This window comes from Megalops cyprinoides, chromosome 7 (genome assembly GCF_013368585.1).
Source record: "Megalops cyprinoides isolate fMegCyp1 chromosome 7, fMegCyp1.pri, whole genome shotgun sequence".
Taxonomy (NCBI): Eukaryota; Metazoa; Chordata; class Actinopteri; order Elopiformes; family Megalopidae; genus Megalops; species Megalops cyprinoides.
In genome coordinates this window covers 28,656,691-28,670,567 of record NC_050589.1, presented here as the reverse complement: position 1 = coordinate 28,670,567, position 13,877 = coordinate 28,656,691, and the positions used below count along the sequence as shown (strand labels likewise).

The 13,877-nt window shown below is 43.9% G+C and overlaps 1 protein-coding gene across 5 annotated transcripts in view; it reads right to left on the bottom strand.

Annotated features, from left to right (window-relative positions):
• LOC118781354 (ankyrin repeat and SAM domain-containing protein 1A-like) overlaps window positions 1–6,384 on the bottom strand; it is a 104,027-nt gene extending 97,643 nt beyond the window's left edge. For all 5 annotated transcript variants that reach the window (XM_036534347.1, XM_036534348.1, XM_036534351.1 and 2 more), the window contains exon 1: window positions 5,984–6,384. In XM_036534347.1, the coding sequence (XP_036390240.1) occupies window positions 5,984–6,162 (179 nt within the window). In that variant the 5' untranslated portion in view covers window positions 6,163–6,384. The remainder of the gene's footprint in view (window positions 1–5,983) is intronic.
• Window positions 6,385–13,877: the final 7,493 nt, after the last annotated feature.

Genomic DNA, 13,877 nt, shown 5'->3' with positions numbered 1-13,877 from the left:
CAGGTCACAAGCTTTCCATCGCCAGCACAGCCAGCGAGCTTTGAAATCACCCAAGATGCAGTGCTGGCAGCTTGTTTCAGACCCGCTTTATTACTGCATAAGTACGGTTGCTCACCTTTTGTGACCCGTGCACAGGCCTGGGAGAAGGCAACAGTAACCATTAAAGGCTTAAATGACAACACCGGCTCCATCAGTTTACATAATACCCCTTTCAGCAGCTGGGTGCTTTCTGTAGCAATTCAGGTTCACCAACTTGCTCAACAACAATGCCCTTTCAGGATTCAAACCGGCAACCTTTCAATCACTACTTCACCCCCCCCCCGCCTCCACCTTGACGGAGTGCTGATATTAGAGTCACTCCCACTTGCCAAATCACCTTTCTCATCTCATCTCATCTTACCCTGGCACTCATCCTGCCTGGCTGAACGGGGCACTAACATGCAAGGCCACGCTGGCTCCAGCCACTGCAGGAGAACCGGTTCTCCATCTCAGGAGACGCAATATTATCTCTGAGTATCTCAGTGCTAAAGAATGGGTAATCTTAGGAGTCTCAGATACTGTGTCCGAGTCAAATTGCTGTTGTCAAAATGTGATCACACACACACACACAGACTCACTCACACACAGACACAGATTATTGTAAATAAATGAGTGAGGTGTGTAAAACAAAGAGTGATGTTCTTCGCTGTGCCACTGATGATACTGATATTGTGCAGTGCCCTGTAATGACTTACAACCCCTGTTTACATGCAAAATATGCTGCGATGCGGTTGTGTTCTGTTTTTTTCCATGCCACTGTCGCCCTCGGCTTGCTCTTAGCAGCCTCCCTCAAAGGGAAACTGTAGTGTGTGCCTCACTATCACACCATCATGTTACTGTATGGCAAGTGTCTTTATCTCTGAACTGGTCCTGTGTCAATAAAGTGGGCTTTAAAGCAGAGATTGAAGCACCCTCCAGCTTGGAAGCTAAAACACCTCCCTTTGCTTCAAACATCGGTCTGTTCCAAGCGCCCCACCACCACCCCCTCCCCCCACTCCTCACATACCACAACAAGGATGGTAAAGTCAATCAAGAGATGGAGGAGGGCTATATCCTCCCTCCAAAATAACTCCTCCCCAGAAAAAAAAACTCACCTGTCACAAGTAAACCCTTGCTTGAACCAATGAGGCACTTTGACGCTTGAGAAGCAAATGTGTGACTACACAGCGAGAAACTGTGCCACAGCAGATGCACACTTTGGCAGTAAGCAGAAGGAAGTAGGCTCTGTCTCAGCTACAGTCAGCAATACACTCATGCTCCCATCATCAAAATTACAGCAAAAACAAAGCCTCCCTTCCCATATCTGACAAACCATTTTTCTACATTAAAGAGAACACCAGGGAGTGCAAGGGATGGCATCTCCTGCACATCTGAAAGAAGAAGTAGTAGAAACTTTGCCCACCACAGTGAGGACGGAAAGAAAGAGCTCAAAGGTTAACGGTAATGTTTAGAGAAGACCGTTTTAGCTTGCTTCACTTCCTGAGGGAGCAGGCAAGCTGTGTGGAAGACACAGACCCAGTGCTCCGCACATTCCTCTGCTAATTTTTCTCGGTCAGCAGGCTTCGCTTACCGCCCAGGGTCTGCAGCTCAGCAAACCCCGGCCTCGCCACATCAAGCGTGGGGAACGCTTCCACACAGATGGAGCCCATTGGAAAAGGGCGGACAGGAAGCACCTCAGAACGGCTCTCCTTCCGTTCACCCCAGTACTCAGGTCACACCATGGGGCACCTGGTCACTCCAGGCCGCCTGTAAAAAGGTTCCAGTTCAATCGTTTGCTGGCCTGCTGCTTTCATGACCCTCAGAGGGAACACATTGTCTCATGCTGGCTTCAACAAGTCGGCTCAGCCTGTTCGCGTCTGTCTCCTTGGGGCCTGGCCTTGTAAAGCATGAGATATAGGCCGCAGACACGCATGAGTGAAAAACAGGACGAGTGGGCCCTGGTCACGTTAAAGGCTTAGAGAGACATTCAACAATAGGAGAGGGACGGTGCCTCGACTTGAAAGGGGATCGTATTACACAACTTGCGTGTGGAAAAGTCTGGGTGGCTTGCAGCTGTTTATTTACAAAGGATTCCAAGATGGTGGAAGTCTGGTCTTCTGCCTAAACTGTTGAGACACAAGGGTGGAGAGAAGTGGGAGTGGCCATAAGGGCAAGGGGGCGGGTCCCAGGGGAGGGGCCATGCTGGCCGTGCAGTGACCCGTCGAAAGTCGCTCTCGGGACTCCGGCGCGAGTGAGCGACGGTTGGCCCCGCGTGCGTGTCGCAAGCTGCGGACCTGCCTCGCAGGAACGAGAGGCATGCCGCAGTGTGAGCCGCCACTCCCGCCCGGCCTGGAACGCTGCAAGTCTGAGCATGCAGCCCATACCGCTCCTGGCAGCAACGAGAGAAACGGCATGAATTCAGCGCAGACACAAAAACAACTCCCTGCACAGTGCAGTTTCATCCGGATCACAGACGACGCACATTTTCTACGCGACACGTTAAAAATTCCTCATTTTTCAGGCCACCTCAGTCAAACTGAGAAACTGTGGAATAGTCCAATCAGCAAAGGTGTCTGGCTGGATGTAGAAAGAATTTGAAACGCAACAGAAGAAGGGCTGTTGGAGCCATATGCGTTTGACACTTCCAAGCAAAACACCATCCCCGGGTTTGGTCCTGACACAGCCTTCCACTTGCTTGTTTTTTTAACTCTGGTTGAGATGTTCCCTAACACAGCTGCCCTTGAATGCATTATCTCCATGGTGTGCTTGCATGAAGATGAAAAACCTGGGGCCCCCTTCAGCTTCCATTAATGAATGCAAGAGCACAGTTTCAAAAGCAGCAGCAACGCGCTTCACCAGCAAACCACAGGATGACAGGTCAGGCTGTGATGTTTCAGAGTGACACATCATAACCTGTGTTGTTGCCATTTTGACACCCCATGTTAGCATTTCCCTCTGACATTTGCAAAGCCCATTATCGATGTAAATCTTAAACAAGCAGGACATTGTTTCTAATGTGAGAACACGGTCTGCAGTGCTAGCCCATTGAAAAACTATCAGCGCTCTCCTGTTCCCAGTTCCTCACCGTGTCTGTCACTCGCAGTGCATCTCTGTAACTCCCGAGCCTGCCTGAGAGAAGGCCCTAATCAAAGCCACAACAGAGCAGCAAAGCACGCAACGAATGCCTGCGTCGCTTAGGCGCTTCCAATCAGCTCTGGAAACAGACTGGCACGTTTGATTTACCCAGCCAAAGCAAATAAAACGTGAATGACTATCCCCCGCGGACGGCTTAACGCCACACTCAACATCAATGGCCGGGGAAATGGGGACGTCAATAATTTCACGTCGAAAGGATCTGCTGAGAGGGGGCTGACCGCGCAAGCTGCGGAGGGAGGGAGCTGGCACCGGAGCCCGGGAGAGGCCGGGTTCGGAGGGAAGACTGGGGCGAACGCTGGTGTGCTCTTCCGACTTTTGCGGCTCATTCGCCTCCAACACATGCTAACCTCATCATTATCGCTGTGGAGAGCCGCCAGCCATTGATCAGGCCTGGCAGACCCAAGCGAGACGATACAAAGAGCACTTCAGTTCTCCGGCTGGCACTAGAGAGCGTGGAAGAGGCTGGCTTAAATGCATGACATCCCTGAATTGGATTCCACATTAAGATGGCTTAATGTAATTAGTTCAAGTACTGTACAGTCTGGCATTACTTTTACTGTGATACATCACCTTGGAGCGTAGCCCGCAGTATTATTTCTTCAATAACAAGCAGCATAAACGGTTTATGTACTTCAAAGAGGAAGGCTGACAGCATCGATGAAGCCACAGTCAGAAACAGAGTACTCCACTCAGATACTTAATGAATATCGCAGAACATCTGAGAATGCAACTTTTTATTTTTTGACAAATCTGAAAGTGCTGGCTCTGTCTTGGAATGCTGGCTGTGCTTTTGAAATTGAGCCCCAGGGAGGCCCAAATCAGTAAATCAAGTGCCTTCCCAACCAGCCCATGGCATTCTTGCACCAGTGCCGTGACATTCTCACAGGGAGATGCCCTTGCTACAATGTAGCAGAAAGGAACCGTTTTCAAAATGTGCAAAGGAGACAGAAATGTTCCTGGACATCTTACTCATCCAAAGGGCAAGCCATACTGACTTAAGAGCTCTTTCATGAGGGACATAAAGCATGTAACCAAAGCAGATTCTCTTCAAAGAAACTGCTCCCCTGTGTGAGCTTCTGTGATGTCTCTTCTGAAGCACCTTGAGGTAATTCATTTTGGTCAGGCCTGCATACCTGACAGGCACAGTAGGCCGCCACTTTTTTTATTTTGAATTGAGGTCACAAATATAACTTTGGCAGCTAAAAACGAATCGGCACACAATACTTTGATTTTGAAAAGAGATTCACGCCGTTTACCAATGTCATGGCTCAAGTCTTTTGTATCAAACACCTGAACACTAACCTACCAAGACACACCACCTAAAGATTCACAGCGGATTCACACTTTGGCCACTCCTACAGTATTCTCTGCCAGGCATTGTTAGCAGTTGTTAGAAGTCCATGGGGATTACTATCAATTTTGCTTTTGCTGACAAGATAATAGGTGGCCCTCCCACGTTTTTGTTAGACGGTAAACAAGTTAAAAGGCACCTCAGCGGTGTTTTCAAAAGCTAGAACGGCGTGTCGTGGCTTTCTAATTGAGAAATCGTAATGTCACCATGTTTTCACAAGGTAACAGAGCTCCAATCTCTTTTGTCACGCACGCATTTGATCTCAGTTGCACAAATAAAGTGTTAAGGTCTAAGTCGACATGCATTAGATTTATTCAAACAAACGATACACAGGACAAGTTAGGCACATTCTGCGTCTGCAGAGAGGTGTCAATTGAGGTTGTAACATGTAAATATAGCACGCCCTTGATAAGCAAATTAGCACGCAAATGTGGAGCGACTGGATTGCAGGTTCTTGGTTAGCCACTGTAGCTCGCTGAACGAGGCAAGCTCCGGGCAAAAAACAACAGAACGAAAGGGGAAGAATCATGACCCACTTCGCAGTGACAGCTATTTTTTCATTGGCTTTATCATGAAATGTGGATCCTCACTACGCCCTTCCACTATTAATCTCGTCAGACAAATTTACAGCTACTGCGGACGGGGTTTGTCACATGTTGTTTTCTAAAACACACGTTCCCATTCGGCTGGCATCTTTTAAACAATACCCTGACACACAGTACTAAATAAACAACATATTGCAAAACGAAGAATGCATTTGTTTGATTCCCCAAAAACTAGATGGCTGGTAAGATAGAAATCTTGTTACCTCAGTTAGCCAGATAGCTACATCTCAATCTCGCGAACTACCTGGTCGGGCTAGCTAGTTAAATACATTATTCTTTCAGTATATATTTTTATATAATGTTTTAACAATCAGCACCGAGCTATCAATACAAACATTCCTTCGCGTGTGCACTAGCTGGTTGTCTTGTTAATGTGTTATTAAACATGGCGAGAAAAGAAAGGGAGGTCCACTTCATAAATGCAAACAAATATTTAAGGAATGTGTTTGCCTATCAGTCATAATATGTGGGCTAAGGTGCAGTTGGCTGGCTACTGTTTTTACTGTTTTTTTTTTTTTTTACAGAGTAGTGTGCCAAAACGAAGTGAACAAGAGTATGAAAGGTTAACGTTAGCTGTCTAGCTAGCAAGCTAGTCTTTCACAGTCCGCCCAAGAAATTAAATTCGCCTTTTGGAGAAAAGCTATTGTTTCACATGCCACATGCAAATATTTTTCACTTTAACAAACTAACACTCTCAGTCAGCCCCCTAGCCTACTCTGATCAAGTCGTATTGCCCCAGACCGATCCCTGGTACAGATTTAAACCGCGCTTTACGTGGCTAGCTAACCCCCCCCCCGGTTCGGAACCCCTCGCTTTGATCCGGCTCTGCTTTCCAAGCCGCCAATCCACTCACCTGAGCAGGCTGGAGAGCGGGTGAGATGATGAACTGTGTCCGCCGCCACCGCCGCTTCCCCCAATCCCCGAGGATCCGCCGCCGCTCCCTGCCGATTGTCGCTTCCCAGACAGAAGCTTTTCAACGGCGGCAAGATTGCCAGTGCGGGCCGCCTCTAAGAGTTCCTGCTCCTTCCCCATTCTCAGATCGAGAAGGGAGAGGGAGAGAGGGGGAGAAAGGGACTAACAAGAGCACGGCAGCAGTTCAGACGGAATTCCTTTGCGTTCCCCTTTCCTACCTAAAAAAAAGAGCGTACTGGCTCAGGCAGTACCGAAGAAAACAAAGGTATCCTCCACGTCTTGTTTTGCCTCTCCAGTAGTACAGCACTCCCGGTTTCCCACTCCCCTCCGTCGCTCCGGGGAAAGTTTCTTTCAGCACCACCGGGCAAACTTCCTTCGACTGCCGCTGACACGTCACTTCCTTGAGACGTCCCTCTCTGCATGACGTCGTTAAGCCACAATTTTACGTCATTTCACGACACATCATGGTGTTAAAGGCTGCTGGTAAATAAACACCTGTGCTTCAATATAACAATAAAAACTCGCATCATACTGACTCCGGTATCGACTGGCGTGGAAGTCTAAATTGGTAACAGATTGCCTGTACACAGCCAACATAAGAATCAGTTCTTTTAAAACACACTACAGCAACCTATAGCGTACACAAGGAAATGCTGGAAGATGTCAGAATATATAGGTTTACAACATAATGAAATCACTTCGGTTAAATCTTAAATGCCAAAACTGGCTAATGCAAAGGCAAATATTAATGAATTGCACATATAGTCTACCAATTAAGAGTATTGATCCACTGAACAAAGACATTATAGGCTACATTAAAAATGTAAATTGATAATCTGCTGGCGGGGGTGTTGCGAAAACGCGGGATACAAATACACTTTTGCTAACAAAATATTGTAAAACAATATTTTACATTGTTATCCAATTTGTCATTTGATATTATATTAAGGATGCATTTTTGCGTTTGTTGGACAAGAAGCTACAAAACACAATTAAAAGTTAGTTCTGGGTGACATCTAGCTTCCCCAAAATTGTAATCTTTTGATGGGAGAGAGAGTGGTAAAGCGTAAAGGGCAATCCACTGAAGTTTAAATAATGAGACGATTTCCGTGCCATCAGGTCGATGTTTCATTTTAGTTATACACTGTAAATACATAATGACCTAGCAGCATTCGGAGGGCAAATTAATGCAATGAAGCACCAAACCGTAAAATCGCAGACAAAAAATGCCAGCCGATTGTCATTGTTTTGATACTACAGTATAATAAAGTTGATTCAAACAGGAAAAGGGGAAAGGTGGCTAGTTAGCTGCATGTAGTTTTTATGAGACAACAGGCAAAAGGTGTGTTCCTCCTTCATTAAACTAATGTATCGAAAGAATGCGTATAGGCTACTTTATGCGTATGAAGTTTAATTGATATAGTCTGGAAGTTATGAACAGGACAAACAGAAAGCTGACTAATTTAGCTGATGGTAAATTTAACTGACTTTAGATCGAAGGTAAGTTGCAAGCAGGTGTACAACATTTCTTTCTACATTTCTTTTCTTTGTAAACTGTCGGTTAAAAATTGGTGAGCGATTCTACTTCTACTGTAGGCTAATTGTTGGTCCGAATCATGTTAGTAACCTCAGCAACTGAACTTGGGGGTCGCACTAACTTTAGCTTTTCAGCGGCGATGACAGCCTCCATAATGCTGACTGTACAAGCCCACTGGTAATTAAATTTAATTGTTGATTATTCATATTTTGCTGGACTTGATAGTGTTTTGCACAATGTTGCCATGCACGATACGAAACACAAGCATTGTGCAAAAAGCCAGACTTCCATTTTTCAGCATCCCCCCCCCCCCATCCAGAACGCAGATGGAGAGGAAAAGAGATAAGTAAATGCATTATTTTTGAACAAGCGTTCGATGACTACTAGAACAAAGTTATATCCGAGCCTCCATCTCTTATATCAAGATGGTCCATGATCCTGTTCATCAGCGTCAGAATGTTGTCATCTCCATGTCACAGGCAATGTTAAAGGTCATATCTGGGGACATTGAAAGAATGTGAGGGCCATCTTGAGTTTGGATGGGCCAGCAGTGGTGCTATGGCTTAACAGAGCTGTGTCGTAAGCAACAGCAGTCGAGGGTTTCAGTGACGCACCTGAAATGGATTAGAACAGATGTAACCAATCCTGCCTCTGAAGACCCTCTATCCAGACTACTTCTCCATCTCTCCTCCAGTCAGCTGAACATGCAGAGGCTGAGCTCCTCCCCCAGGTATTGGAGGGAATTAGCTGTCTGATTATGCTCTGATTATTCTCGTCTTGACAAACCAAGCCGTCTCTCCTAGGCTCTGGGCATGTGCTAGTGTTTTAAAAAATTGTGTTGTACTCTCCCTCACTTGTAAGTCCCTTTGGATAAAAGCGTCTGCCAAATGAGTAAATGTAATGTAAAGCTTTTTAAAAAAACCTGCTGGATCATTGAGTGCCAGGACCAAGGTTGAGCCTTGGGAGTGTCTGCTTTGCTTTCGTTGACCCAACTGTGGGTTGACATTGCAAGTCCTGGGTGTGTGCGTGAAGTGAGAGGAGATTGTTGCCTGCAGGGTCTCTTACAGGAGGGAGGCAGTGAGGAGCAGGTAGCAGGTCCCCACAATTTTAACCTGGCACGCAGCACTCATCCACCTGTCACAACACTCTGAGGATGCTGTGGTACCACCTGCTGCACTGACAAGACACTTTGATGTCACATCAGCGCTTACCCAGTGAACCTCAGGTTCCATTGTGAAGGATGCTCTTGCTGAGCACAGCCTAAAGTTTACTTTCTTAGGGCTGTAGGAGGCAAGGGAAGGATATAAGTAGCATGGAGCAAGTTGTGAAGTCAACATAATTGACACAAAATGATTCAAGATAAAAAAAGATACAAATACATGCTTTGACAGTGTGGCATGTAGTTGTTGATTTCTATATTTCATTATAAAAGTAGTTTATATACTTTAAAACACTAAAATGTCTCATTCCACATGCAGAGACTCCTCAGTTAAAGCAAATTATGAATTTAGTATGTGATGTGCTGCAAACTCTTCCAGGCCACAACTCATTCAGAGCTTTGTGTGACACCACAAATAGTACACAGAAATACATCACTCAGTACTTTTACCCAGTGCCCTAGTAGCATTCCAAGCACTTAGTAACCCACGTGTTTTGACCAGAACGGTATTCTCCAGGCAGCTGATCAGCACATACCCATTTTTTTAGTTTGTCCAGTACCACACACATGGCTGTGATAATTATTTTCCAAATTACAAGAGCAATATGATTAATACATGATACATGAATAAATGACTCAACTTCATGTTTTGTATTTGCTTTCTTGCTCACTAGCCAGTTATCATACAATTGTCAGGAAAAAAAAAACGTCACCTTGCAGCAAGAAGCCATGGTGGATCTAATATTTGGAGTTACAGTTGCTGACATTTCAGCTTTGCTTTAAACAGACCAAAAGTTTATGTACAAGTTAAATATGTTACACTGGTGAAGTTCCAAGCTGACAGCATCAGTTTATCAAATTGCATTACTGGAGATGACCTCTTGACTGTGAAGAAGATAGAAGTGCAGTTGTTTGTATTCTCCTGCATCTTGCTAGAATGAGGATGTGTGCCTAAAAACATTGCTCGATATTGAAACCCACAATAGCGCATCAGACTGAAAGGGGGTTTGGTGTCATAAGGGGAAACAAAAGACACAGACCCACAAAGCAGAACTGACAGTGTGTTGTTTTTCTTCGTGGATTCATATCCTTACTATAATTCGTGATCTGTAAGGTGAAGACAATACTGACAGCAGGCGTGGAGGTTATCAACATTTTTATTTAGTTAATTCTGAGATACTTTCACACATACTGTGCTGGTTCACAGAACCCATTTGTCTTTTATATTGAATGGCGTGATGACATCACATACAAAATCAAAGATGACAAGGCCTTAGCAAGTTCAGACACCGTCGTAAAGGCTCCAGAACAGCTGCACCCCCAAACAAGGCTGTGTTTATCAGGAGTATGCTTGGACTCCTATGCTGAATGTTTCAGTTCAAGCCAGTGGAATTTCTAGCTCAGGTACAGTACCATACTCAGCGGTAATCTGTAATCCATCCAGACAATTAAAACTGCTAAGATATTTGATCAATGTGCCATACGTTCTTTTAAACATTGTATCCTTTCTCCATCTGAGTTTCTCACAAAAAAAAAAAATAATATACCTACAAGTCAAATTAGTCAGTTATTTGACATGATTGGCCAATGGAGAGCCACAGCTTTGGGTGCCATTCAAAGTCAACGAGTTGCCCAAATCACCTTCAAGGGCACATTCAGGAAATTATTGGTTAAATGACTACATTGGTGATATGTTCCATTTCAAATTCTGATTCTTTTTCATAACCCAAAAGAAGTAGTCATGTTACTAATAGTGAACATGCATGTTGTAAATGTATACACACTGGGAGTTTTCACTGATTCACTCTTGAAGGGTTTTACCATAATGTGCTGAACAACAACCATCAGGATCCAATCAAGCAAACAATATTATGTGGACAATCTGCTGTTGAATGTGCCCTTGTAAATATGATTTTACATGGAAGTGAAGTCAAATTGAGATTGTCCCAATGCCCTCATTATTTCAGCATTTGTCACTTTTCATAAGTTGTTACAACTGGATTCTCACATTCCTTTTGTATGAATCTTTGGTATATGTTCATATTTTTGTTTTATTTCCCCATACTAATCAGGTAAAAGAGTAATTAAAAGGTCCATGATTTAAGTAAAAAAGATAACATACTATATAGTTAAACATTACAAACGTTAACTTTAAAATTAAACATTAAAACATTTCTGATCACAGGGCACACTTTAAAATGTAGTTTCTTTTTTCATTGTAGCCCTGCATTAATCTTAATCTGTGGCTAAATGAAAGTCTGGGACAAGCGGATTAAATATAACCATGAAGTGACAGTCTCAGATCCTTCATCCTCCTCCCAAGATTAGTATCTAATCGTGTAGGACTTCTCTGTTTAAACGTTTAATACTTGTGTTTTGGTTGTGGAAAATGCGGTCTCATCTTGCATTCAAGTATATTACACACAACCAAATAATGTTCAATAAACTATGATCTTCTTAAGGGGGACCAAATAAATTAGCAGAAAAATCAACTCATGGAACATAACAATGCAACAGAATATTTTAGTTGTACACATCTGAATGATGTAGTGCTAAAATTCTCATTTGGATTCCTTTGAATCTATGGACATAGACAAGGAATACAAGGAATCAGTCTTTATTTTTAGTGAAGCTTCTTTGCCCTCATTCTGTTCCCTCAGAGCACAGAATGTCTCCCCCTCCTGTTGTTCCCCGAATCCACATACCACTATGAATCCATTGGGAGTCACTGTTCGGGGTCAGCTCTACCAAGTTCATTTTTACCACATTATTTTTTTAGCAATCAAAATTAAGGCCAGTTTACTTATGGTTTAGCCATGGACGAAAAGAAGCATTCTGAATGCAAATGTGATTTAATGTAGTTACACACTTTTGCAAAATAAAATCAAGGATTTTGACCTTAATTCATTTCAAGTCATATTTTCTTGTGCAAAAATATGCTTTGAATCAATAAAGGGAATACAAAATTACTTTATGTTCTTTTACAGTTTGGTTCTCAATAAAAAGGGCTTTATCCAAATATGCTTGTGCCACTCATCTAAAGCCCACTACTATACATAGAGGATTACATTCCTGTACCCCCCCCCCCAATCTCATTCTTTGGGTGTGTCTAAGTCACCGTTGTTTCATTTTTCATGTTTCAGAAAAACAGAGCAAGGTCTTTTTTTGCAGCCATTCAGATGCTTTGAGTGACATAAATGCAGATGGGCTTGGTGCACAAATGCAGGGGAAATCCAGTGGAGCACTCTGGGTAAGGGCAAAACACCCAGGGAGCAGTGCCATGGTAACCTGTGCAGAGGGGCACTGCGGCAGCCTGACTCAGCATACAGGGATGGTCAGGGTAGGGGCACCCCGGTCCGTGTAATTGGAAGGACAGCACCCCTGCTGTGGTGTGGCGCTGTGGCCCTCCAGGCACCCCAGCCTCAGCCCATTGTCAGTGCATAACTGTTTTTGATTTTAGCCTCACTCCAAAACTGAGGAAGTTTTTTCGATGATCACAGGGATGCAAAGCAGAAGGCAGCAGTCACACACAGCCTGCGTATGCTAGAGCAGGCCTGCATATGCTACAGCTGCGCACCGCTGCTATGCAGACCCCCCTGCACCCATCACACTCACACTGTGCCACTCAGCAAGGTGCTTGCAGTCCCCCTGCTGCTGGCAGACCCCGGTGCGGGGGCTTTACCACCCCGTCTGCGCAGGCTGGCCATAAAAACAAACAAAATGTCTACCTCTGACCAACTGGCTTCAAATATCTTCTCCAGGGCCTCTCACTCTGTTGTAATACTTCTTATCAATACTTCATTTACCATTTTAATATATGATAATCTAACAATATTATAGGGCGAGAGGATTTTTCCTGATGCATTCAAAAGATTGCATGTTTTAAAAAGTGGGTGAAGGAGTTTTGGAAAAATCAAAATAAGAGTTTAAGTCATCAATACTCCGATACCTGTCTCTTGGTTGATACCCACTATTTTGTCCTTCTTTTGTAACATATAGGAAAAACACTGGTGGAAGCCCTCCAATCCAGCATTCATGGTACAAAGTCAAAACCAGAAAGACAAAAGATCTGTACATTTCTTGTGAGGTGAACTAGTTTAACATTCCGCATTCCTACAGCTACTTTTAATCTGTACCTGTAAAAAAAAGACACCCATCTTCCAGAAAGTTCATTCCTGTTGCATTAAGCAAAACAAGTTCAGGATTTTCGGAAGACAATGTTCCAGGCAGGTGTCATTGACGCATGATAATGAATCAGTGATATGGATTTCGGCGAAGTCACCCAAGGACATGCTGCAGTGACCTCTTCTGGCCACCAGAGGTCTTCAATGTGCATTAGACCCATATTTGAAATGGCACACTGGTTCTTTTTTTTTCCCTCAGAGAAATTAGTGAATCAATATTAGACAGAAAATCTAATTTCCTATCTGCCTCCTCCTATTAACACCTACACTTTCATCTATAAAACAAATACCAGGATTTCCCAATGGTGAGCTGAGAACTGATTTACAAATGAATAAAAGATTTTTATAGCATGCAGTCCATAACCTGATACATGAACATTCAAACCAATGAGACATCTTAAAAATAGAGCTCACAGTTGTATAAAGATGGTATTCACATATCTTTAGCAGCTTGCAGTAACCAAATGTCACAGTTCAATGATGTATACAGCAACAGATAAAAAAACGTTTGTGATGTGTGTTCCAATACGTAACAATATCCCAACAGCACTGACTCCAGTCCAGTACCAGATCATGCAGTTCTAGTTAAATTAATTACAAATTACTTCAGAAAGGAGGAAGAAAACATTGGCCAAATACTGACATTGCCTGAACTTGTATCCCCTCTTTGATAGCCATCCGTCAGACAGAACGAGTGTTACCGGCCATCATCAACACACTGGCCGGGAGCATAATGTTACCTGCAATCTGGATCGAACCGCTAACATAAAATTTGACATTGTGCGTAAGTGTGTGTGTGTGAGTGAGGTTGCGGTGTTCATACGCTGACAGTTCCGACATAATGTCATCAAAGTACAAAAGGCAGGAGTGACGGCTCTAAGAGAGCCAATTAAAAATCTCGTACCACGCTTAAAAGGAACGACCACCCCTCAGCCTCTCCTTAAGGACAGTTACA